Source organism: Python bivittatus, unplaced genomic scaffold, assembly GCF_059951505.1.
Source record: "Python bivittatus isolate LINGU-HERP-01145 unplaced genomic scaffold, Pbiv_v1 ctg000090_np1212, whole genome shotgun sequence".
NCBI classification, from domain to species: domain Eukaryota; kingdom Metazoa; phylum Chordata; class Lepidosauria; order Squamata; family Pythonidae; genus Python; species Python bivittatus.
Genome location: NW_028277046.1, coordinates 3,021,582 through 3,047,244, shown reverse-complemented (window position 1 = coordinate 3,047,244; position 25,663 = coordinate 3,021,582). Strand labels below are relative to the sequence as shown.

Here is a 25,663-nt window from a genome sequence, read left to right as displayed (position 1 = left end):
AGTGAGCTACAAAAAGACGACTTTTGGGTGGTATCCCCACCAATATTTCTGGATGACATCTAACAAGAAACAGTAGCATATAGCTTCCTGTTTGTCACGGGCCATACCTCATTTTGAGGCTCTGCTCTTTTTCAGTTGGAATCCCTCTTTTAACTCTATATTTTGTCTCTCCAGTATCTCTTTTCAAGACTTCAGAAGTGACATGGGAAGCTAACCATGATCCCATCTCCAAAACAGAGCTCCAAGCTTCCCTTAAAGCAGCGCAACGCCATTCCTTGCATGCTTTGATCCTTACGTAAAAGTCAACATGTACCTTGCCAACCAGCTCGTGTCATGCCAGACCGCTTGGCAACCAATCTGGTGTGCTGTGATCTGTTTACAACTTTCTAGACTTGCCCTGGGGGGAGAGGGGAAGCTACAGCATATACAGTGCAGCTGTATACAGATTTATTTATGTATCTTATTAAAACATAAGACAGTAAAGAAAAGCCAAGACATTTTGCTATAATAGTTGCACTTGCTTGAAATATTTTTCCCCCTCCAATTTTTTGACATCTTCTTCAACCTCAAAATAAAATAAAAAGTATCACCCAGCCAGCAGGAAAAAGTTAATTTTTAAGACATCTAGGGCAGGACCAAACATTGGAAAAGAGATGGGACTGCTGTCCCTAATGGCAGCTTCTGTCAAATTTATCCTTATGGCAATTCTTTCTCCAATTTCATCTCTATCCCGACACCGCTGTGTGTTTCGCAGGATATATCTCTGTCCAGCCCCAGAGAAAAGGGAAATCAAGCGCATACCGTGCTCCCTAACTCAGACTGGAGCCTTGGGAAATTCACATCCCTGAGGAACTTCCCATAGTTACTGTATAATTTCTCCCAGAAAGTATACTGACAAATTGGTTCCTCCATGATGGGCAATTATTCACACCTACACAGGAGGAGTTGCTCTGGATCTGGGCCTTTCTGAAGTTTTAGAAAGAAATGAAGAAACCAGGCCTGCTGCAAAACTTGGGTTTCTACTTGGCAAAACCGAGCTGTGGACCCAGTCTTGCTAAATCACTGCTGCTTTCTATAGGACCAGATGGCTGCCAATGCGAATTCACCCCCTGCTTTAACCACTACCAATACTCAGCCTCTTCAGGGTGGGCAGAAGTCAAGAGCATCCATTTCAGCTTTGACCTGCTGTTTGGGTCACAGGTAGACACAAAGCATAGTCACATGTCACAATGGATAAATTAAGGTGTCATAGACAGGGAACGGGGCAGCCCCATCTTTCACACAATGCTGTGTTCTGCCCTTTGAAATCCCACAAAAGTCTGGATGGGGTTGCTTCCATCTTCAGAACAGTACTGAGTCAGATCCTTGTCAGTTTCTAACAATCCAAGGTTGTACAATTGATCTCCAAAGGTGAAAGTTGACTATTCGCTCCTGCAGTTCTCTTGTCCATATATATCCATCTCTTTTTGTGCGAGGCAGAGAATCGCATTTATCCTTCCCATTCACTTGCAGCGATCGCAACAAAGCCAGCAGTTCTGTCTCAACAGAAATCAATCATGTTCAAGCTGCTTTGGTTTGGTTTCACATGACCTTTGGATACTAAAGCTGGAATCTTATGGTCAAGCATGAAGAGTTTAAATAATATACAATTATTTCCATTATAATAACGATTAAAGTACCTGTTTAAAAAACATATACCCCGGCCACACTGGTACCAAGGCATGGTAGAAAAATGTAAAAACAGCTGGTACCATCTGTTGCAATTGAGCTCGGAAGCAGGTATCAGAAGTGTAACTCAAATGACAGGGGAGAAGAGACAAGAGGCAATTCTGCTGCTTAAACTAAGCCAACGGGGATGTGTCACTTTCAGTTGACATGGTCTTGTCCCCTAGCCCTAACTCACAGTCCAAATTTTCAGATGAGATTTTGTCAGTATATTATTTCAATCATCATCTCCCAGGCTTCCTTTGGGAAGAAATGTAAGACACTGCCTTTTCCTGAGCCACTTCAATTGCTCTCCAGAGTTTCAGGTAGAAGCTTTGCTAGCTCTGCCCGGAGACCTGAGAATTAAATTGGGTCTTTCTGCAACCAAGGTATGCACGCTTCCATTTATGATGGAATTTATGGAAGGCCCTGTAGCGTTACCCATCTGGAAATTACTCAAGATGAAATCAGCCACGCTGCAACCATCTCCTAATAGAAGGACTTGCCGGAAGACTTTTTCGCCCAAGCCGTGACACGCATGTCCGGGAGCACAAGTTAGCCCTAGGTTGCAAGCACTTTTTTAAATATTAAGGTAAATCTAAAAGTCTCCCATCCTCAAACTAATGGGAGGAGGATCAGAAAAAGTCCTGCTTTGAATTGGAACAGAGAAGAACTCTGGGGCCATTCCCAGCATGTCAGAGAATACCATTTGCTTGAGATCAGCAACAGAAAAGGAGAGGGTTTTGCTGCCCTACCGACACATTTCCCAGAGCCTTCTGATTGGCTGCTTCAGAACACAAGATGGAAGACATAAGAAATGTTAGTTAAACTCTGTTAGTCCATCAACTCAGTGTTGTCTACATGGACTGGCATCAGCTTTCCAAGGATCAGACAGGTCTTTTCTAGTCCCACCTATCTAAAAGATACCTGGGCATGCAATATATGGAACACATTGGGTCTTCAAATAAGTTCTGATGCCCAGCATATTCTCAGCCCCCCGTAGCCTTAAACGGATTAAAGGAGAGAGATTTCCTTGGATCTCAGAACCAAGATGGCAGATCAGAATCTGCCAATGGAAGGAAACTGGATCTGGGTTTTGGATTCAGTGTTAAGAACCATCCTCTTTCTCTTGGAGTGTTGCTATGCCTCCTGAAAGGAAAAAAGACATTTGCTTCATTCAGCTGCAGAACACCAACGGCAGAGAAGATGGTCCTCTGGGCAGACAGTGTTCAAAGCTCAAGCTTGTCCATCAATGTCCAGATGTGTTTTCTCCCCCTCCATTCTCTGTTGCAGGTTGTTTGGGAATTAGACGCCAACGAACATGCCCATAAAGTCAGATCCATTCTGAATGGTAACAGGGGCGCCAGCACTGTTGTCCACAAAGATTGATGTGTATTGTCCAGCCTATGCCATAAAATAGGAATATGGGGAGAAGGAAGAGGAAAAATGAATGTGAAATGTATGGATACCAAACCGGTGTTGGTTTAATCAACAAATCAAATCCAACTTTCATTGGAGCTAGGCGTTAGGGCTTGGAGATGACAAGGCAGTAGGCAGAGATGACATCTGCAGAAGGGGACAGACCACCCATAGGTACCAACATGAATAAAATCTTGGGGGAGATGCAAGCCATTTGAAATTATTTGTCCAATGAACAGAGCTGGACTATCAAATGGGTGAGATCCAGAAGTCCCCTTCTGTCTCAAATGGATCCTGAAAACAACTAATTGAATCCTGATGGCATCCCACTCAGTTGGTCCCAAAAGATCTCTGATACAACCATCTTCCGCTACCTGGGATCCTCTGAATGAGTTAGTTCAGATTCCTAGAATGCCCTGCTTGGAACGGAACTCCAACCCATCTGGAGAGTCCCAGGCTGGGGGACACAGCTGCAGGATTTGGACTCAGAACAGAGAAAACGGCTGCAGATTGTTGGCAGAATTCTTCAGACTCAGGATTAACAGAACCATCTGTTACATTACCCTTACCTGGAGTTGGAGCAATCCATGGACATAAACAGTAAAAACTTTACTGTTACTTTCCAGCCCAGCAATAACTTCCAAAGATCTAGGCAGGTGCAAAAGAAGGAGACAGACATTTTACTGGCCAGGATATAACATTACGCTGAGGCATAATGGCTAAAGTGACACCAACGAGGCACAAGGGTATCCTAGATTCAGATTTACAAGCCTGGCCATATTTCACACATTAAAACAAAAGCCTGGGAAACTATAGCACCTGTTTAAGCACTACAAACTCTGTCTAGACCCTTATTCTCTCCTCCCCTTCCCAACATGACATCTTTAGTTGATTCTGCCCTAAAATTGCCAAGCCTAGTTTGAAAAAATGGAATCTCTTCCAAACTGGCCAGAACTTTATAAGGCACACCCCACTGAATACATTGGGACTTATTTCTGAGCATAGATATGTAGACTCAGCAATATTAATTGTAAGCTTTGTTGCACTTGTTCCAAACAGTCCTAAAAAGTAGAAGAGGCCAGCATCACACAAACATAGTTCAAACCAAAAAACGATCAACCTTTTCTCCTCTCTATGAGCTACCTGGCCATTTGTAATCCAAGCAGAGACTATAGTAGAAATAAAATGGCTCAAACCGCTACTGTTTTTTTGCTCCTCCTTCCCCCCAGCTGAATTTCCTTTCTCGTGTGCTTTTAAATTTAGCAAATTACTCTGGGATCTTTTTAGCCGAGGGCAGAAATGATTTTGATAGATAAAATAAATAAGCTCTTTGGGGTCAAGCTTAACCCTACCCCCAGTGACTTCAAAGACAAGCTCATCTTGTTTGTTTGGCAACAGTAAAGAAATAGTTGGCCATCCTTCTGGGAAGTTTTCTGACTTCTCAGTTCAGCCTATAGCCTAGGATTTCTGAGTGGTCTCCAATCCAAGTATTAACCAGACCTGATGCTGCTTGGCTAAAGTTGGTAACTAGGTTCTGCCACTTGCTGTGGGGCAGATGATAAATAGATCTAAAGATGCTAATAGGTACTATAAATGTCACTTTTAACTGGGAGATTTCAGTTTCATTGTAAAGGACGTCGTTGACTGTCTCTGTCTCATGCTTTCATTTGCCTGTCTCCAATTTCCAGGAAATAGCTGCTGTTGTATTTACTAAAACACAGTGTCCCAAAGAGAGCTATCATTGGGCTAGTGAAAACTCTAAGCATAAAAATCTTTAAGTTTGTGATGTATTTATGCATGCATGTATGCGTGTATATGGGGCATGGAGCCAAAATAGCCCCAATGAACACTTGAGTTGGAACGCTAAGAGGCTGTTGAGAGTGGAAGAATCTGAAAAACAGAGGGTTGGAGGAAAGGAATAAACTGGAATGACTGGGGAAAGATGGAAGGAGGAAGACACTTATCAAAATAAAAAAACAGCTCATCGTGCCTAGAAAGGTCAGTTTCTGGCTCCTGCGGCAGAAAAAAGAGGCAGGTGGACATAGATTAAAATGCCTGGGCTCTTATTCCAAACATAATTTGCGGCAGGTCCCCAGGGTTACTGGATAAAACTAACTCACAATTCAAGCAATACAATATACTCACGTATATCGATGACAGAGGGATTCAATGCAAATCAGTACCCGAACATTGTCTCTTGCTCGAAGCTGCAGTTTGCTTTTCAGCTCGCTGTGGTCTTGGAGAGAAAGAAAGAGAAAGTGTCAAAAGGAAACCATTTCTGTTTCCACCTTCAGGAAGGTTCAGTGCAAAAAGGAACACATTTTCTACCCTGGGAAAGTGTCGGCCTTCCAACTGGTGGGGAATTCCTCATTCCCATACTTTTGGACATGATTCCTGGGCCTGGTTGAAGCAAGTGGTGGACTATCATTCCTCCCCCCCGCCCACACCCCCCAGAAATCATAAAAATGATTGGGAGTAGAAATCAAAACTCTGACATAGAAGGGGAGAAAAGAACTGGGTTGCTCTTCTGGCACAATTTATAAAAGCATTGAAACTATGTTCTGAGCCTGTAAGCCCAAGCAGCAGCAGCCCCTCCCTTAAATTAAGACTTCTACCCCTCCCCACTCTAACCCAAATCTTCCTTTCATGTCCCAGGGCCCACTGCAATGAAAACAGAAGGCGAAGCTTATCATTCCGGATGTGATGGAATCTGAGAAAGGTGAACTGCCCGAGAGGGATAAAACAGGCTCGCTTAAAGCAAATTGGATGCTTGGAGCTGTCCAAGGTCCTGCACATTCAGCACAGCAGCACTGCGTATCTAAGCTACCCCACGAATCCTGTGTCTTGATCACCTCCAGCATCAGTTAGGTGGGCTTGCTTTATCTTCCTCACACAAGCAGCACACACCGTGACTCTCATACACTTCTTCACTGTTCTCGAGAGGAAGACAGTGGACAACTTTAGCCACTGTTCCTTTTCTTGTCCCTGAAGTGGTTTTTATTCAACCTGGTGAACATGAAAACTACGTATAGTATAAGCTTAAGCATTAAATGTGTTAGGCTCTGTAACTAGTAGGGTTTTTTGTGCCTGTGAGTATCAGCAGCAGCTAATAATTATAAGCATTTGAAAATAATGGAGCAGGATAAAATCAGCGGAAGAGTTTTGAATACATGTCTGAGCAAAAGATGTATACAAAACTCTTCCGTTGATTTTCTCCTGCTTCATTATTTGTTTGAGCAAAAGACAGCTCGCGTTTTTCTCCCCTGCCCTTAGGCCATCATCTTTGGAGACGTAGATCTTGGGGTAACGTTCTCTTAAACCAGAGGATTGCCTGAGGAAAGCAAACTGAGTTTTTGAACCCATACCATAAACAAATTCTGCCACTCACCTACATGGACGTTGGCTGAAAACTGATAAATGCCAGATACTGAAGCTGTAAATCTCCCAGTTGTTAAATTTAGTCCAGATCCTCGAAGAAAAGCCCCTTTAGCTAAAGGCTATATGAGGAAGGGGGGAAAGAAAAGAATTGAAATATTAATTCTATCAATTCAACCATTCTTTCCTGCCATCCCATAATATATAAGAGGTGTGATGAACCAGCTAGGTTTATATACACTGTGTCCTCAGCCTTTCCAGTTTCCTAAATTCTTCCCCCCCCCCAAAATTGTCTTTAAACTTCCTGAAAATTGTTTTCCTGTGCAAAAGGAGCTTCTGGGGTTTTTTAAACCAAATTTTCAGAGCATTTTAGAATTTCTTTCAAAGTTTTGAGTTTATTTTATTGCAAACATCTGAAATGCTAGGGTTTCTTTTTAGCAGTCTCTTTGACTGTCTTAGCCTCCTAATCTAAAAAAAGCCTCCTGATATATGTCACTTGGGAGAGAGGCAGGCTGCAGAATCCAGGAGAGAGGATTCCCACCCACCCAGTCACTTTCATAACTACTGGAACCCCAGATATGAAAATGTCCTTAATTTATCTTTTCCTTTGGAAAAAAAAATGCAAACCAATTTACCTTCTGTAAAATTGAATGAAAAAGACACAGAGAAAATATTTTAGCAGAACTCTACTAGTTCTTAACTGTGCTGTTCTTTCTTCTGTTGCCAGGTTTAACAGAATGGCAGCAAGTCACAAATTCCCATCCAGAGTTTATATGAATTTTGGAAACCCAGGTTGTACTTTCACCCAGCTTTCTACTGCCTTATTTTGGAAAGAGTTGCTAATGTTGCATGAAAAGGTAAGGGCCTAAAACTCAACATCTGATGATGGCATGGAGCTATCCATTTCTTGGCAACAATATTGAAGTCATTTGCTATTGTTTTGTTCCATGATGATGACGATTTCCTTGTGGTCTCCTATCCACTATCAGGTCTGACTCAGCCTTTAGGGCAACATACCGGCTGAGTTTTCTAACAATGGTTTTGAAAGCTGCAGAGTCCTTACAATCAAGCAATCCGGCGTGATACATATCAGAGAAAATAAGATTTTGACAATCCTAGCTGATTTTTTTCTGCAGAACTTGGGAAATATCTTCCTTCTCATCTTCATTCATTCATTCGATAGGGGTCAACAGCTCTAGCCTGGCCTTGGGCTCTCTCAGCTGAAGCAAGGAGGAATTTTAGCTCGGTGGTTTGAACAACATCTTTATGTTCAGAAGTTTGCAGGTTCAATTCCCAGCATTTCAAATTGAAAAAGGATAAAGGAGAGGCTTATTTATCATTTCCCAAAATATTTGAAAGAAAAACGGTGGAGCCAAGTGGACAAACACTTGGACCCGGTTGTTGTTGTTGTTTTTAAGTCAGTAAAACATCTGTGGAATTTCAAAAGGAGCCCAAAAAAAATTATTTTTTTTTAGATGATTAGCCCAAAGTGCTCAAGGCAACTTCACGCCTCCCTCAAGCAACCTAATTGCTTTCTTCTGCAGAGGCAAAGCTCAGGGCCTTTTTGTTGTTATTTTATAAAGTGTGTCGGGCAATTGAGCAAGCCTAAAGCCGCTGGTTTAACAGCTCCCCGGCAAGGAGAATAGTTCTAGACATGCTGCTTGCAGGGAAGATTATCGGACTTAAGTTAAAATAAACCCAGCGTGGCATGTTTATTGTTAGTTTTGGCTCATGCAGTGCGGGTTTGGCTCAAATTCGGAAAAAAAGAGAAAATGAACTTTACTGAACTTTGGTGGGGGGGAATCTATTAACTGGGCATCCTTTTGTTGCTACATCAGGATTTGGGGAGGTGGTGGGGGGACTAATTTGGCAAGGTAATTTGATGATGCTATCTAAATAATAATTTTTTGAAAAAGAAGGAAGATGAAGAAGATAGCAGGTTTTTAATTATTCGAGCCAATGTTCTTCAGGATCTAGGAAACATACCCTCACTTTATCCTGTCAAATCGTATTTACCATCATCTACTGCTTGGCTACTTCATATGGTGGTGGGCAACCAGACTGGGAAGATTCCAGGATACGATGGCACATTTGGGGGAAAACTGCTCTAATGGGAGCAGGAAAATAGTGTTAGGTATTAAAAAGTTTTAGGTTCACCCATTTCGTTTCCTTGCATCATGGTCCTGAACTGAAATGGGCTCATGCAGTGAATTGTTTTGTTGAAAAAAGTAGTGTGGCAAGCCTTAAACCCCCTATATGAAACAAACAATATATGATGTCCCTTTGTCAAAAAGTTAAGAACTGATGTGCCGATTGCTATCAAAGGCTCATGTGTTGAATGTATTGGTTTAGATCAGTGTTTTTCAAACTTGGCAACTTTAAGATGTGTGGACTTTATCTCCCAGAATTCCCCAGCCAGCATGCTGGCTGGGGAATTTTGGGAGTTGAAGTCCACACAACTTAAAGTTGTCAAGTTTGAAAAACACTGGTTTAGATAGCGGACAACAAAGAAATCTGACCCAGGGTTTTCTGTTTTGATATTCCTCACACTTCTTTGCTCCCCTTTTAAGTTTACTCCCCTCTCTTCAGGAGATGGCAGTGCTCTCTGACAGCTCCAGTTTCTTGCCTGTTTCATTAAAACCAATTAAACAAAAATCAGAGGCAGTGACTTAATTCCCCTAAAACCGCTGACTTGAAAATAGAAGGCAGTTTTCCGGCACCAGTAAATTACTGCTTGAAAAAACATTCCTGTTTCTTCACGTCTTGCTCCCACTCTCTCAACACACTCACAAAGAGAAAGAATTAATGGGAAGGAATGGAATTAATCGTGATACGCTAATAGGTTAAACTACTCGCCAGTTAGAACAATCTGCCAGATTCCCTGACACAGCCCTTAAGCCTCAGAGATTGCAAAATTGGTTTAATTATAGTTGGAGAAGGGGGATACATCCATGAGATACTTACAGTTACTTTAATAGTGAGCCACCCCTGACTCCCCCCCCCAAGTGCACATGTTATCAACTCATTGCATTTGTGAAGTGGGCCTTTTTCTGTCTCCTAAATGACACGATTTCACCTTCAGGAGAAAACAGAGTACTGAATCCTTTAGGATTCATATACCACAGCATGTAGCAAACCATCTTTTGTTTAATTCTGGGCAATGGATACGAGAAAGATCTTTTATTTCTGCCTCCCTGTTGATTATTTTTTTTAAAGCTCCCGAGTACTTAGGAAGAAAATGTGGGATACAAATCAGATCTCAGCCTGGAGCCATCCTATGCTTGTAACTGATTTGTTAGACAATTCCAAGTTCAAACCCCAGCATCCCTCGATCTCATGTCCAAACCAGAAGATCTGAGAGACAAAGACTTGTTCGTGTTCGGAATCAGTGGCCCAGTGGTCTGGTGCAGAATAAAATATGCTCGAATGAAATATTCATTTTCCTCAGTTATAGGACTGGGTGAAAATGGCCCATGAAGATTGTATTAACCCTACCTTGTTGAATTCTAATACCTTTAGCTTACGACTCAGCTAAGATTCCTCCTCTCAGTGCTGCTTCGAAGGAATGCAAAGCAATTTTTCTATCGCAGTAGGAATGAAATTCAATGTTTAGAATTCTTACCAGCTATACACTTTCTCAAGGCATTACATACCAACCCCAATTTCCCATCCTCCTCCCCCAGAGTATTTCACAACTGAGCACGATCAGTAGGATAGGGTGGCTCCAGTTTACTGTATGCTAGAATCTGAAGCGATATGGGAGATTATCTGGTCTGACTCACTGCTCTGTGCCTGGTATAAAATCCCTCCCCCTTAACTTTGTTTTTAAACACTCTTTCATCAAACGTTGGGGTTCCCGCCGAGCTCCCGATATTCCTCTCTGCTTGCTTCAGATGGCTCCTTTTCAGTGACCAAAGGATCAGCGTTCATAAATTGAGATTGCCATCACTCTCTACGGTTGAGAGCAATGCGCTCTCCTTCAGGGATGTTATCCAAGTGGCTTAGAATAAAATCTATTTTAAAGCCATATAATTGCACTTTGCTAATGCGTAGCAGCAGAACAACTATGATGGAGGATCAAATGCTCATTAAGAGACCTGTGCAGAGATGGCTGTGGACGCACCCAGCAATGGAAGTGTTGAAACCCTCATGACAATAGCCTAGTTTTCCTTTCATCACTACCAGCAGGGCTCTGTCATCGGACTGCCTGGGCCCACAGGCAGCTGTGCCTCGGATACATCACTGTATTAATGCTCTAAACCAATCTTGCTCAGGCCCACTGAAGATGGCACGAATGTGCTTGCTGGCAGGGGAGGCATCTGAGAACCTGCCAAGCCTAATTAGAAAGGCACAGCCTGCGTCAGTTCAACATTAGCCTGTGCACTGATGGCTATTAAGATGTCTTCTCCAGACCAATTAGAGTGGCACCAGCATTATCCCTGGAGAGAACTTTGACCTTGCCTGGACTCCAAGGGACACTTATTCTAATCTCTGCCCCCCCCATGCATTTCCTCCCCAAACTTTTTTTTTTTTTAAAGGCTTAGCTGCCACAAGCAGAGCAAATAATAGGCTCTGTCTTTCATAAGGATGAACTGATGCTAAGAAAGAGGTAACTCTAGCACAAAGAGAGCAAATGTTTCTGTTTGGAACAGGCCAACGCAGAAATACAATTTCATAGCTTTCTTCCTACCACTACAAGGCTTCTCTGGGTTGATCTCAACTGCGGATGACTACACGGACATACAGAACTTGTCATTTTGTTGGCAACAGCACATAAGTAGTTGCCCTTGACTTCTTCTGGGACCTTGTTTTTCTGACCTCCCAATCCAGTCTACAGCCATGGGATTTTCTGCTGGTCTCCCATTCAAATACTAACCAGTATTGAACCTTCTTTTCTGGAGAGAGCCAAGGTTAGCCACTTGTTATACTAGCATTACTAAGAAAAGGTCAAGTCTCGCTTGGATCGAGCCCAGTTCCAGGTGGCTTCATGCCCTAAAGCCTACTCCAAACCTATTTGCAGTGTAACCAGGCGCTGTGGTTTCTTAAGACATTTTCCCAACTCCTAATAAGAGTTCCCCATTGGCCTCACCATCTGAAAGTTCTGGAGTTCCATCAAGGTTTTCTTGTCCACAATGATCTGCCCCTTGAGTTTGCAATGGAAGGCTTCCTCCACTCGCCGGTAGGGGGACAGTTCCTCCAGGGGCAGCAACACCACAGGCATCTCGCTAGGAGGAGCTGGTAGAGCCGGAGATGCCCGCCGTTCAGTGGCCTCTGGAAGAAGAAGGATTGCAAATGCGATTACCCTTAACCAGCCCCTGTTTCTAGGAAAGTCAAGGGGCCGGAAGAGGACCTGTTTACCTTTCAACATTTCTTTAAATTCTTGCATTAAGACTTCATGGGTGACTTCAGCCCCAGGAAAACCAGGGGGGCCTGGAGGACCAGGCGGGCCTGGAGGTCCAGCAAGACCACGCTAGGAAAAAAGTGGGGAAACAGAAGTTGTTCAGAGACTTTATTAGGCAGAAGTATCAGTTGCTGTTTAATTAGCCAAGTCCCAAATTCATGGCTTCGTTTGGACCTGTTCTAAGAAATGAAGGGACACTGTTAAGCTGGGCCAGTGAAGACCAGCACCACTGATTCTGGAACACATACACAAGATATGGAAGTCCTTGTACATCTCCAGGGAACTTTTCAGTCTTGCGTGCTCCCTGCAATCTTTTCACCGGACATACAAGAGATTCAACTGGAAGGAGGTTCCCATCACAGGGCAATGACAGAATGCCAGGGAATGTTTTGGCACAGAGTTGGCAAAGGACCTAACTAGCATGGATAGCATCATGGAGGAGCTTGGAATGTCACCATGGCAACACCAAGAAAAAAAGTATCCTGAAAAAGTGAGATCAGTGGAAGAAAAAAAGACAAGCAGTGGAGTTGACCAGCTTTGTTAGATATCCAGAAGAGAAATAACAGTACACTTCACACAAAAGTTCCCATTCTAAACATATTTTTCCCTGATCCGAGGAAAATCAACTTGATCTTTGGTGACTGCATCCATGCTATTTTGCCAATACCTTCTTTAGGATTCCCCAGTCTATACAAAGTGCTTTTTAGGAGAATAATGTGTGTAATGGAGAAAGAAACGCACCTACATGCATGGCTTTAGAGAAAGCGGCCTCCCAACATGGCACGTTAAGCAAAACTGTTCATCCCTCAAACTGAATACAGTATTTGGAACAGCCCACCTCCAGATATGTGGGATTTTCTCAAATGGATACAGAAATGGGACAAATTGAAATCATAGTTGGGAAAAATAACAGAAAGGCAATGAGCAAGTGGCCCCTGGACAGTTCACTCTTTCCAAGAAGAGAGAGCTGTACCCAGATCCACCACAAACCAGATTCACATTGGAAGTGTCATTTAGGAATCATATCAGTGCCTTCTAAGTAATAAAAGCAGGAGAGGGAGTATTGGGAGAAGAATCTTCTTCCCTTGTGTGTATGTGTGTCCGTGTGTGTTCGAAAGGGGCGATTGAAGAGAATAAGCTTCTGAAATGGCCTGTGATAACCCTGGATCACTGAAGGATTGTGCAGATAAAATAAACCAACAGGAGAAATAAGAGAAGGAGCACAGGCATGCAATGGAGGGTCCTGTTAAGGGCCTGGCTGGCTTGCTAACTAGGAAATGAATAGGAATCACTCAGCAGTGCAACATTTTCTGCAGATCCCACATCATCATTCTGACGATTATTACCTAACAGTTGGATATCTGGCTGGTTAAAAAGTCCAGAGATGACCATCCCACCCTGTAGCATTTTAATGCATCATCATCTTTGTCAGCATTATTCATATTATTATTATTAGCTAGCAAAAGCTTCCAGAAATAACCTACTTTTTTATCTTTTCCTTTGCATTTCTTTTTGGAGTTGCTGCCTTCACCCGGACGCTGTACAAATGAAATCCATGTCCGGCGTGGATCAGTGATGCGCGGGTCTGGGGACTCTAACATCTAAAGGAAGGAAGAACAAGCAATGACGACACTGAGATTCTTCAGCCCACGGGTGGCTGGCAGGAACCTATCCTTTGCTAAGATCTGGAGAGTCACTGGTTCCTGCCCTTCAGGAATCTCCAAATGGGAAAAAGAATGGTTACTATTCAGACATTAGGAGTCCAGGTTGTGAATTGCTTTTTATTTCTCCTTAATCTGTATGAAAATTAAGATAGGAAGAGAACGATAGAATTATACAGTCGATGTAGATGAAGACAGACGGAATTAGCTGAAGCCCGCAATGACAAACAGAAGTGGTTGTTTGCGAGCTCGATTTACAAAACAGCCATTTGTACCAATGTCCTTAAAAACAAATGGCCATTTTATAGCTGGGGAACCCCAAGGCTTGAGAACTGTAGGCAACTGACTTATGGACCAGGACAAGAAATGGCAAACTGTATGTGCTTCATTAGGACATAAAGCAATTCTGATTAAGCCATCAACAGATGCAGCCTGAGCATGCATTGAATCAGAGTTGATGGTTCTTGCTGGTATTGTCAACCGATGAAGAAATAAGATTCAACAGCTAGTCTGCTCCACTTCTCTAAACATAGATGAAAAGGATGCTATCTAAACAGCTTAATATCTTGGCCAGCCTCCTTGGTACCATCCTCCTAATAATTTCTCATTACTTACTATATTCAGCTTCCAACCAATTTGTTGGAATGCTGCAAATACACATAATGTCTGTTGCATTTGCCAATGCCTGCCTAGGCTGTATTTATGCCACTGGCAACAGGGTTTAAGTCCCTTGCAACTAAACCCACTTCAGTTTCACATTTCCCTGGTCTGAAACGATGTTTGTGTCATGACTTTTATCTATTTGAGACTGTTTTTGTTGCAGCTTGCAGGAAAGTTTGTGGGTTTTATGTTTCTCCTACGATACACATTTCCATGCCCAGTTTTGCTTTAATCTACACATTACTGCAAGCAAAATGTCACAGTGTCGTATGACTCGAGTATTTTCGTGTTCAAGATTCCTTTTTTGCTGCAGCTGACTAACCCTTTAGAAATTGTTGCAGACTTTTGCTAATATAGTGGATTTTTAAATATTATTTTCCGTAATATCCTTCTTGCTTTTTTCCACACACTTTCCCCAATATTTGTACAGTATTACTCTTTTTTTTTTAAAGGTTGAAAACTGCATCACAACCTTTGCGAAACTGTTTGTTACAGAGGCTAGCAGAGTTTCAGGTAGGTTTGAAATTCCAACTTTGGTTAAGTTTGCTTTAAAATGTGACGGGAGTGCATTTCTTTCCCATTTAAACTGTTGTCTTGCTTCTAGTAAGACTTAAAACGCAATGCAATCCCATACATTATTTCTCAAAAGAAAGATGAGTTGTGTTTGTTGTATTTATATTCATTTGAGTGTAGTCCAATATATATTTACAAAGAAATTTCACTCAACTCAATAGTGCTAACGTTTAGCTAACAAATTGCAGCCATAGTTTAAATTCAACCTTTCACTGTCATGTTTAGTAAGAAGGTAGCAATGCCCTAACTGACTTTACCTAATCTTTGAAAAAGCAAAGGTGGGTTGGATCTTCTTAATAACAGAAAAGGGGACCACTAGGAAATCACAAGATGGGAGGCCAAATGGGAAACTGAAAAAGCACTTCTTTATGTTCTCAGTAATCAAGACCTACCTTGGCCAAGCTTAGGTGGCAGCCCCAAGCTACTCTGGCTAATCTTGCAGAAAGCCAAATAGACCTAGTTACTACCTGGACAGAAGACCACAAGGAGATCCCAGGGGTGCAGGCTGTTAGACAGAGAAGTGGAAGAAACATCCTAGGAAAAGCTACTGCAGATCATTGCTGTATCGCTGCCAAGTCCTCTACGTGAGTTGAGCTTTCCTTTTTACATTTAGCAGCTAAGGGGATCGATGTGTTTCTGGATGCTGTGGCTACATAATGCAAGGGAAGAGGAAGTGGTTTGCATACAGCAGGTCTCAGGTTCAGTCATTGGCTCTGCTAGACAGAACTACGAAAGATCCAGAAAATTGCTCCCCATCCACCTCAAAGATCATTATCAAGACTGGCCTGCTGACTTCTATATGAAGGGAGGGAAGAACAATTCCTCTCGTGAAGCACCATGCCTCTGCAGTCCAGCAAACGATTTATTGCTACTTCATTGCCCAATGTCGTTTAAGCTAGCCCCAGCCTAGGCTAGGGACTGCTTAAAAGCAGGGTTTGAACCCAGCCCATCCGTTTCTGCCAGCCTGATGCGCTCACAGACAAGCCTTGAGGCTGTACCCAGTCACAGCTCCTTGCCAAATGTCTGTCACCGAACTGTCAGCATCTGCTGCCATGAAGCAACAACCCCAGATTCCAGGAACTAACCAAGGAGCGGAAACGCCAGGAAGAATAATCAAAGTATGAAAAGAATAATGCACCTTGGACCTTGTAGGATTTCTCTGGGGAAGACAGGGGGGCAGAGAGAGGAGGGCTTGGATCATTTTCAAGTGAGGGTGGAGGCAAATGGTTTGAAACTGGAAGGCAGAAACTCCCCACAAGAATTACTGGTCTTGAAAACTTAGAAATCCCACTGAAACTTATTTTTCTTTACAAAATATGTTGCGTTCAAATGTCCAGGCCTGCAGACCCGAAAAGATTCTGCCTTCACTGAGTCTCTCAAGAAATGTACTGCCGACGAGATATCAAATGGGGCCAAAAAATAGGAGGGAAGGCACTTCGCCAGCATTACTCCCTTCCTGCAGGCCAGCAGTGGACAACCAGATACTGAACTTCAGCACACATTAATGGAATCTTGGAATGTATGAGTGGGAAGGGACTTTGGAGATCATTAGTCCAACCCCTTCCCATATAAGAACCTATTCTTGCAGTGCTTACTAAAGCATCAGCCGTAACATGACAAACTCCAAGATTAGATTCCTCCAAAGGCCCATCTGCTCTGGCCCTGCGTGTCACATAACAGCCAACAGACTACCTTCATGAGGCTCCCTTGCAGGAGAGCAATTCTCCTTTCTCGTTCTTGCTCATCAGCAGCCAGGGTTTAAGATACATTGGCATCACAATTAGCAACCCTGGATACCTTAGTTCTCTAAGAATCTGCCTCCTCCTCCTCTCTTAGAGCCATTTCCATTGGTGGCCATCACCAATGAGAGGGTAGCAAATTGCAAATTTGACCTGCTACCTTAAAAAATCTTTGTCAGCCCTGAATCTTTCTCCAGTTAATTTCAATGGATGTTCATGAGCGTTAACACTGAGACAGACAGACAAACTGCTCTTTCTTCACATTTTCAATATTTTCTATATGTCTAGATGTTCCTGCTTCTCTGACTTCTTTCTCACCTGAGAAGCCCCCAAGGATACAGTCTTCCTTCATAGGGGAACTGCTGGATTCTGATAGCCTCTTTAAGCACCTTCTCCCCCCTTTTATAAAGGGAAGGGCCACTGGGGGCCAATTGTAAGAGATCCCTGGGTTCCTCTGCCTCCATTGCCCCAGGCAGATGTTTGCGGAACCACAGCTGTCTGCACAGTGAGCCAAGAGGAGAACCGGAGTCACTTCTAGCAGAGCGCTAAGCGCATTCCACGGTAATTGAATAATTAGTGTCAATGTTAGATCCGTCAGGCACACCCTCCAGCCAGGCAGATTTTGCTGGCGTGGGATCAAGACTCCACTGTTTCCCGGGACCCCAAATTGCTATCAGTGAAATGAGCTTTTTGGCAAAAGGGAATGGGAAGAGGACCGATTCTCAAGCATCATTTTCTGGTTCATGCACTCAGTGCAAACAACTCCAGGATTCTCCTAAACCATACTCCAGTTTCTCCTACCTTAAGAGAGGGCTTACAAGTTGCATTGCAGATTTATCCTTCCCAGAAGTTTTCATAGACCAGAACATTGGTCAGCTTAAATTTCAAGAGAGAATTGAAAGTTAAAACATGGAGTTGAATTTTGGGGTGGCTGAATAAGGGAGTCAGTTTCCACCCGGCTATTTATTCCCAGTCTTTGCTCTCTTTGGCCTTCTCTGGCAAAGCTTCCTAGAACCACCCACATAAACTTGGCCATTTTTCCCAACCATGTTGTATAATAACAGCTAAAGTGAGATGGGGTGGGGGTTAATCCACTTCCCCAAAGGAAGTAAAAGTATTGAATCAATGTTGTTGGTCTTTTCCTATGGTTATCTTTGATCTGAAATAATGTGAGTTAGGATTTCGATCACAACCCTGCTCAAGTGCAATGAATTCTCTGCAGGATGTAAGAAAGCACATTAACAGCTGAAAGGTCCCTTAGCTTCCACTTGAGAGAGAAAATTGAACTTCCTAAAACCCTAGAATTCAATTCAGTTTTGGATATGGGGACCAGCAAATTTCATCTGTCTATAACAGTGTTTCTCAACCTTGGCAACTTTAAGACATGGCTGGCTGGGGAATTCTAGGAGTTGGTCCACGTGTCTTAAAGTTGCCAAGGTTGAGAAACCCTGGTCTATATCATTTCAATTTAGCAACAATCCGGGTCCGGGGGCTGGTCAGTCTACCTGAATCAGGCATTAAATGGCAACATTTGCCATCAAAGCAAAATCTTCATGGACCGAAGACCCCAATTATTAAAAACTGCAGGAAACCTCCTCTCCCCACTTTCAGATAATCTCATTTCTCTCAAAGGCTCAATTGCAGCCATCCCACCCCTTGTGTCCTCCAAATGTGCTTGACTCCACATCCAGCCAGGAGTGGCAATAACTGTTTGACCCACTGAACCCCATTAGAAAAGGAAGTCTCCCTCATGTCAAGTTCAGCTCCTGGTGATTATATGAACATCCAGTAGGTTTGGGTTTGGACAGCAATATAAGTGTGTTTTTCCCATTGCCTCTTCCCAAGACTTTTTCTTTGACTTCCTATGTCTGACAGGCCCCTTAGTGGTCTCCACACATTCTAAGGACTAACCAGACCTGAACCAGGTTAGGTTCCAAAGCACCTTAAAGCCAACCATGCTGGGTTTAGTCTTTCTGAATAGAAGGGGCCTACGCGGTTGGGCTCCCAGGGCAGAACTTGCTGTGGAGGATGGATTTTTCAAGGGGAGGCCCTGTCCCTGAAGTTCAGAGGAGATTACAGGATCAAGGGATCGAGTGTGTCTAGGAAAGTCCACATCTAGCAAGAGGATTACCAAAGGGGGTAACCTCTCCTGTACCCTGAAACAAGCCCATGAGGGTCAGTAAAACATGCCACAGAAAGCTTCTGAATATAGTCATACAACCATCTTTGGGTTTCACTTCTTTTCTCTAATGCGTGAGCCGTGGACAGACGTGCCCGAGGAACGCCAAAGGCCGTCCATCCACAACCCACCAAAGCAGGACACTTGGCCTGATTTCCATCTAGAACACTGTTCTGGGTTTGCCCGCTTGACCCAGAACTCAGGCAGGCCGGCAAAAGGAGGCGTTGGAGGAAGAAGGAAGAGGTGGGATGGGACCCGTCCCAACACTATCCTTCAATTGTTTCTTCTTCATAAACCCATTGGAAGAACACAAACCACCTCTTGAGGGGGGATGACAGCAGGGGAGACCAGGCAAGAGAGCTACTCTTCCTTCTGCTAAAGGAGAGCCGGGGTAGTGAGCCACAGCAAAGGGCTCTGTCTGCCAAGGGCTGCACCCGCCCTTGGGAACTCTGGACGGCTAGAGACTGCTTGCCGCTCTTGGTGCCCCCAACTTCCTTTGGTCGCCAGCCGGAGAGCAGCAGCCAGCCCGCTCCTCGATTACCCCACCAGCTGCCTGATGGATGGTTCAAATGACGCCTCTGCCCTTGTGGTAGTATTATTTAATCCTCTTGGCCCGCATGAGCAATCCAAGGAAAAAGCGTGCCAGGCTCTCTTTATCTTGGCAACAGCTGGCTTCGGCAGCCAGAGAGAGACAGCCAGAGAGAGAAGGGCGGGGGGGGGGAAGAGAAGAAAACCACTTGCAGCTAATTCAGGTAAGCCTAAGAAGGGCGCACAGACTCTTCTAGGCAATAATTATAGTCTGTCAATGTGCCTTTCTTCTTTGGATCAATGGGGGAAGAAAAAGCCCCCCCACTTTCTTTTTCTCGGGGCTGTTGTACCTATGCCTCTCCAAAATTCATCTTAGATTAGCCTTCCAAGAACTGTTGTTCCTGGATTCCAATCCCATCATCCTTCATTGTTGATATTCTGGCTAAGGCTTATGGAAGCTGAAACTCACATTTGGAGGGCCACAAGGTACCTGTCTCTGATCTAGCCCCAAACCTTGCTTCCCTCGCGATAATACCATACCCAACTGCAAATAAAAATCAGGCCCTTTTTTATTGCTAATCTTTCCTCTCCATCCATTGGATTACACCACCTTTTACTGCAGATATAACCTCCCCCCTGAAAGCAAATTTTCAGGTAAAATTCAGTGGCTGATCTAGAAAAACGTTTATGTTGTCATAAAAACTACACTCTTTTCAACTAATTGACCCACAACTCTAATTGCCCAAGCAGACAAAATTGCCTTTAGTGGCTGTCTAGAGGGGAATCTGTCCCGCCTTCCCCTCCGGAGGTTAATTACCTCCCCATCCTACCCCAGTTAGTTAATTAACCACACTGGATAATTACCTAGTTCTGCACAGACAACCACAGCTTAGCACTAAATGGCAATTTTAAGTATTTTGAAACTCTTGTCGGAACAAAAGACCTACTAGGGGTTTTAAAGACTGTGCCATTGTGATCACACCCCTTGGAGCTGAGGATTATTTGTTGCAGTTCCATGCCAGCCAAGAGACAGAGAACCTGTAAATTATTGTGTGGGACACCACATCCTTTGCTGCTTTGCAAATGTGAAAATGTCAGGTTGCCATTAAATAAAGCCGTGGTGGTGATTCAAATGGAGGACGTAAAACCTTCCTCATCGAAAGATTCTGGTTCTCTGACAGAGCACCTGTTTTGCCCATCGACGGTCTGGTTTAGCACCCTCCCTCAGCATCTCCAATTAAGAGGTTCAGATTGCAAGACATAAAAGAGAAGAAAACCAAAAGGAGGATCTTTTGTGGGCTGAGAATCTGGGGAACTGTTGGGTTTCTTTGAGTTTGCTTTCCCCCCCCCCCACCCGTTTCATAGCCAGGATAGACAAGATCGTAAGTGCAAGCTGCACTTACAATCTGGGGAACCAGAATGAATGGCAAAATGGACCCACCATCTCACTGGATGTATGTCCATTCCTTATAACCCAAAGATATGGGCTGATAGCCAAAAGGGTACTTTAAGCACAAATGGGAAGCAGATGGTCCTGGTAGTGAAGCCAGCCTCTCTAGTTAGAAATAAGCAGCAGACAAGACGACCAAGCAGAGGTTCACCTTCTCTTTTGCAACTATCTTATAAAATATTGCAGCTTGAGTAAACTGCCCAGAGAACATTCCTAGGATCCTGTTTTATATATCCCAGCTCCAGGAATGCAGCTTTGTGGGAACACCTTCTCCTTGAGAGGTTTAATGGTATGTGGGAAAGACCTTGGGAGATGGGGGGAAGAGATGCTGCCAAGGGAACGGTCAGATAAGAGAGGGCATAGCCCGCAGCTAGATAGTGGGCAGGGGCAAGAGGCTCAGAAGGGACCCTCTTTAGTTCCTTGGGCTGTAAAGGTGACTGCAGAATTGTCCTTTCAGAATTGCAAGATTCTGTTAGTGTAGCTTTACAATAAAATAGTATTAGCTCGTCTAATTGTGTTCCCTGTCTGCTCTACCTAGTAAGGCCGATGGGGGAGATGGCTTAGAGGCCAAGCATGCTCTCTCAGTCAGGGGACACCAATTCCAGCCTCTAAAGATGTTGCTGAGCTATCACACCCACTCCCATCCCCACGGGCATAGCCAGTTGGAAATTGTATTTTGAGAACAGCTTGAGGGCTTCCCAATCTGCCCCCCCCCCCAATGGGGATCTAATTCTCTTTGCCAGCGTTCAAGGCTTCAGTCAATACTGCTCAGAATCATGTAGTCTAGAAACTTTAGCTATGCTAGTTGTTGGGAATGGCAACTCAACCCCTAGGAGGCTACTGGTTCCCAGAGGCTTTTGCGCTGCTCTGTTGCACCCCATTTTGGGGTGGACAAACTCTGATTGGAACAAAGGACCAGCAGTCTTGGCACCACATGTCCCCTTTCTGCTAAAACAGTCAGTCAGACTCAGAGGAAGAGTGTCAAGTCAATGGAAAGACCCCTTTGAAGCATCCTTTCAACGTGGATAGTCTTTTGGAATCCCTAGTTAAAATATCTCATGAAGGACAACCAATTCCCTGCCTCCCAGAATCAACCTCCCCATCTGACTCAAACATTTGCTCTGGGCAGTATTGCGAGGAGAGTTCCTGGATTGGCCCACCATGCCTCCAGATGGGAATTTTTGAGATCAGCCCCAGACTCCCAAGAAGGCATGTGAGAATGAGGCCAAGTATGCACGTCAGGGTTTTGCCCCAGGAGAGCTAGGACAAGATGGGAGGAAGGTGCTTCATGCCCCCAACTTTCATAGCACTTCCTCCAGAGTGTTGGGGGGGGGTCAATGGAGAGAGACCTGCCTAACAGCTGTCCCCCAATCTGATCTCCTCTGGGTGGGAACTGCAAGACCAACAAAATTAGAGGTTTGATTTGGAATGCTTTTCCAGAGTAACCATGAACCCCTCCGACTTCCAAATGCTTGGCACCTACACACCCTGTTTCCATCCTGATGCCCACACACAGGCATCCAGGGACAGAGACTGGCAGCTGTCTGGGGGATGAAGCAGCATACAGCGAAAGATGGGAAAGGTTGGGATCAGCTAAAAGAGTGCTCTGACACGCACTCGTATTCCTGCAGGGTGTGGGAATCATCTTCAAGACTAAAGTAAATTTGAAGCAGGACCTCTGAAATTTACCAAGGTCCAGGCAGAGGCAGCTGGAAGAGAAGTTAAAGCTTTCCCTTCCTCTCTGCAAAATTCAGGACAGTTCCCCAAACAACAGCCTGCGCAAAACGCTGTGCAGAATTTAACTCCCCTGCCATGACATGTTAGGGCTGGATTTAAGGCAGAAACCTGAGGCTTGCTTAGCAAGTGACTGCATGAAATCACCAACGGGAGCTTTTGCATGAAGCAAAATAAAATAAAAAGCCGGTCCAAAGTGGAAGCCATGAAATGGTTGTTAGGGGGCCAGAGAGTCCTGCTTGTTGTTCCCTAGAGCAACAAGTGGGACGTCCAGAGGCTAAGTTTTTCTAACTGCACTGCGGCTTCAATTGCTCTGGAATGCAGTGGAGCTCCCCATTCTGCCATGCTTAAATCTGCAGTGGGTTCTTCTGAGCTTCAGCAGGATACACGGAGCACATGCACGGGACGATAAAAAAGAGGCTTGCTGATTTCTGCAAATCATCCAGAAATCTACCATTTGCCTTTTTTGGTCCTAATTGCAGGATTGGCGTTTGCAGGCCAGTCATCGTTCACAATGGCATCAAAGATCCAGAGATCCCAAATGGGGTGGGATAACTTTCTCCCCTTTTATAAATCTTGTTCACCCCCCAGCTGCAGGAATAGGACTGTTCAATGAGGGGGGGGGGAACCTTTCAAATCTTATCTCCTGCTCCCAAGTGGGACGTTGTGGGACCGTTTTGTCCTCATTGCCTACTATTCGGAGATAGACTGCATCTGACTGTGGAGGTTTCATTTAGCCATCCATCCCCAGATGGATCCAGCTCTAAGAAACTATTTTAAACTGTGTTTTTTTTTCTAAATAAAAGTTTAGTGTAAATTTTGTTCTTATTTAAACACATAAGTCGCCTTGGAACGTTGGAATATAGGAATGGAGATAAAATAATAGGAAGCTTCCTTTGAGGGCCTCCAGCTGCTATGTGAACACTTTCCTTTTTAGGAAGGATTGAAACTTTTAGAGGCATAGTTGAATCCTGCAAGGTCTTTTTCATTTTTTCTCCTGTTCCCCTCCTCCTCAACTCACCCCCCCCACCTCCTTCATTTTGGTCTCGGGTGGTTTCTTTTCTGCAAAAAAGGGGATCATTTCCCTCCTGAATGAGCAAATTGGAGGACTCTCCCTTGCTCGGCTTAGCACCTGACATGTTGGCTAATTGTTTCGCTTTGCTGACCGCCGCTGGTTTGTTTTAGCTTCCTTTCACTGAGAGCTTCCATAGAATTTGGGGGAAACGTCTGCCCTCTGCCCACTTAAAACCTTGAGGGCTTGTAATTTTATAAAGCTCCCCCTTGCACCTCTTCCACCTTGAGTTATTCCCACTCCTTCTGCACCTTCATCCCTTCCATTCTCAACCTGTCTTTTCAGATGTTTTGGATTCTCTCCCTCACCAAACCCCAGCAGTATGGAGTTGGTAGTCCAGCAGATTGGAATTCCAGTCTGGCATATGGCCAAGCCGTGCTGGGAGCTGATGGCTGTGGAATCCCTCATATCCAGAGAGCTGCAAGGTGGAGAAGGCTGCCCTCATGGACGTGTCAATAGGAGAATTTTCATCATCACCAGCAACCCTGGCTAAAGGAGAGGGTGATGGGGGTTGCAATTTTTTTCCTCCTCCTGCTCAGATTTCTGGGTCATGAGATCTCCCCAAAAGTTACGATGAGATTGCTTGGTTTGATCAGTCCAAATTCTCCCTGTCACCATCAGCAGCCAGATTATCATGGGGAAATCCCACAAGCAGGGCGTGATGGAGGTCTCTCCAACCTCAGATACACTGTTTCTGATAACAAAAGCCCAATTTCCTGATCTCAAAGCTAACAGTTAGCTCAGTCCTTCAACTAAAGCTAAAGCAAGAGGACACCTCCACATATTGCTAGAGTAAATGTCATCCAACTGGACAGTGTAACGCAGAGAAAAACCCACGTTCTGCTGAAGAGATCCTTGCTGAAACCATGGCTCCGTTTGGCAGAACTCAGGGGCTGTCTTTTTGGGGATAAGAAAAGTCCTGCCAATCATGATCAGTCTGCCTTTGTTTCCCCCATCTGGGGCACCCCAATCAAGTGGTGAAAGGCACCGTCAGGGCTCAGAGGGGCTCCCATCAGAAAAGCAAAACCACCCAAGCCTGCTTCATTCTGCCACCTACCTTGGAGTGTCCATATAATTCTTCACTGTTGGAAAGAGTTGTGTTGAGGGCCTCTATGTATTGGTTAGGCTCCTTCAGTTTCTTCCGCTCTTTCTTGGCCACTGCAAGTGGGAAATTAGGGAATTCTTGGCATATCAGGATTGCCAGAACCAACCAACTCCAATATCGTCTCTTGCCTTTTGGGGACATCATCTTCAAGGTGGGGAAGGCAAGAGAGAAGCAACCTTCTAGAGGTGGAAATCAGATGGATCACCCGTGGAATGGTGGGGTTGCCTTTCCGTGGTCTCTTCTGGAAGCACAACCCAGCTTACTCCTAGTCACACCAAGCTAATCCCATTCACAAGCAACATGTAACCATCGCCAGCAATTTTGCTGTTCTGTCTTGGATAAAAGTCAGCCACACCAAAGCAACCCACACTGGGGAATCACTCCCCTCTGCCAGCAGGTCCTCAAAATGAAAACTCGAGCTCTGCCAGGTCAGAGCAGGAGGTCAGCTGGCAATTCCCGTTTCATCTCCTCGCCTGGCAAAAAGGCTGGAGGGTCAAGAGTTGCAGAACACGTGGAGGCCCCTTCAAAACAATGGCTGACCCAAACGTGAAGGACTGCTGAGGAGAGGAGAGGGAATCTCTTGCAGGGGGCCAAATTGGGCTCTTGCTAGTCTTTTCAATGCCACACGAGGTTTCCAAAGCTGTCTGCTCAAATCTACCCATACATCAGAAATTTGGCAAAGAGTTGCTTCCTTTACCGATGAAGAAAAGTCATATCCATGGATGTGCCACGTCCCAAGTCCACAATTTCCCGCTTATCAAAAAACAAAATAAGACAAAAACTCTCAAGGCCCTTCTTTCTGGCTGCCTGAATTCCTTTGGCACCTAAGAAACAATCTGACAATCATCCCCTTTCCCCCCCAAACCAGCTTTTCTCCTGAATCTTCTCTCCCCTCTCAGTGCACATTCCCAAGAAGTGTCCTATCTCTGGGTTCAGCCTTTGGCAGGGCTGGTTCTCAAAATTGCCAGCTCCTTGCTTCCTTGCCTGGCAGTTGCAGGCTGGCAGAAACCTCCCTGGAGTTCTACCGGAGCGAATAAATACAATTTTTGCGGGAGAGTTTTGC

The 25,663-nt window shown here is 44.4% G+C and overlaps 1 protein-coding gene across 1 annotated transcript; it reads right to left on the bottom strand.

Moving 5' to 3' along the window:
* Positions 1-437: 437 nt before the first annotated feature.
* On the bottom strand, positions 438-25,663 carry C1QTNF12 (C1q and TNF related 12). Its single transcript, XM_025165426.2, has 8 exons — positions 24,553-25,663; positions 13,384-13,500; positions 11,857-11,968; positions 11,588-11,769; positions 6,512-6,620; positions 5,269-5,359; positions 3,693-3,771; positions 438-3,108 (listed from the first exon to the last, which is right to left on the bottom strand). The coding sequence occupies exons 1-8, from the start codon at positions 24,742-24,744 to the stop codon at positions 3,010-3,012; spliced, it is 981 nt and encodes a 326-aa protein (XP_025021194.1). The 5' UTR covers positions 24,745-25,663; the 3' UTR covers positions 438-3,009.

What these genes read in the sequence shown, in the direction of transcription:
- C1QTNF12 (XM_025165426.2), bottom strand. Translation starts at nt 24,744, where the DNA reads ATGATGTCCCCAAAAGGCAAGAGACGATATTGGAGTTGGTTGGTTCTG. An exon ending in TCCCTCTGTCATCGATATAC is followed by an intron (nt 3,772 to 5,268) that starts GTGAGTATATTG and finishes GCACCTGCCTAG; the next exon opens with ATCTTTGGAAGTTATTGCTG. An exon ending in ATGGATTGCTCCAACTCCAG is followed by an intron (nt 3,109 to 3,692) that starts GTAAGGGTAATG and finishes TTTATGGCATAG; the next exon opens with GCTGGACAATACACATCAAT.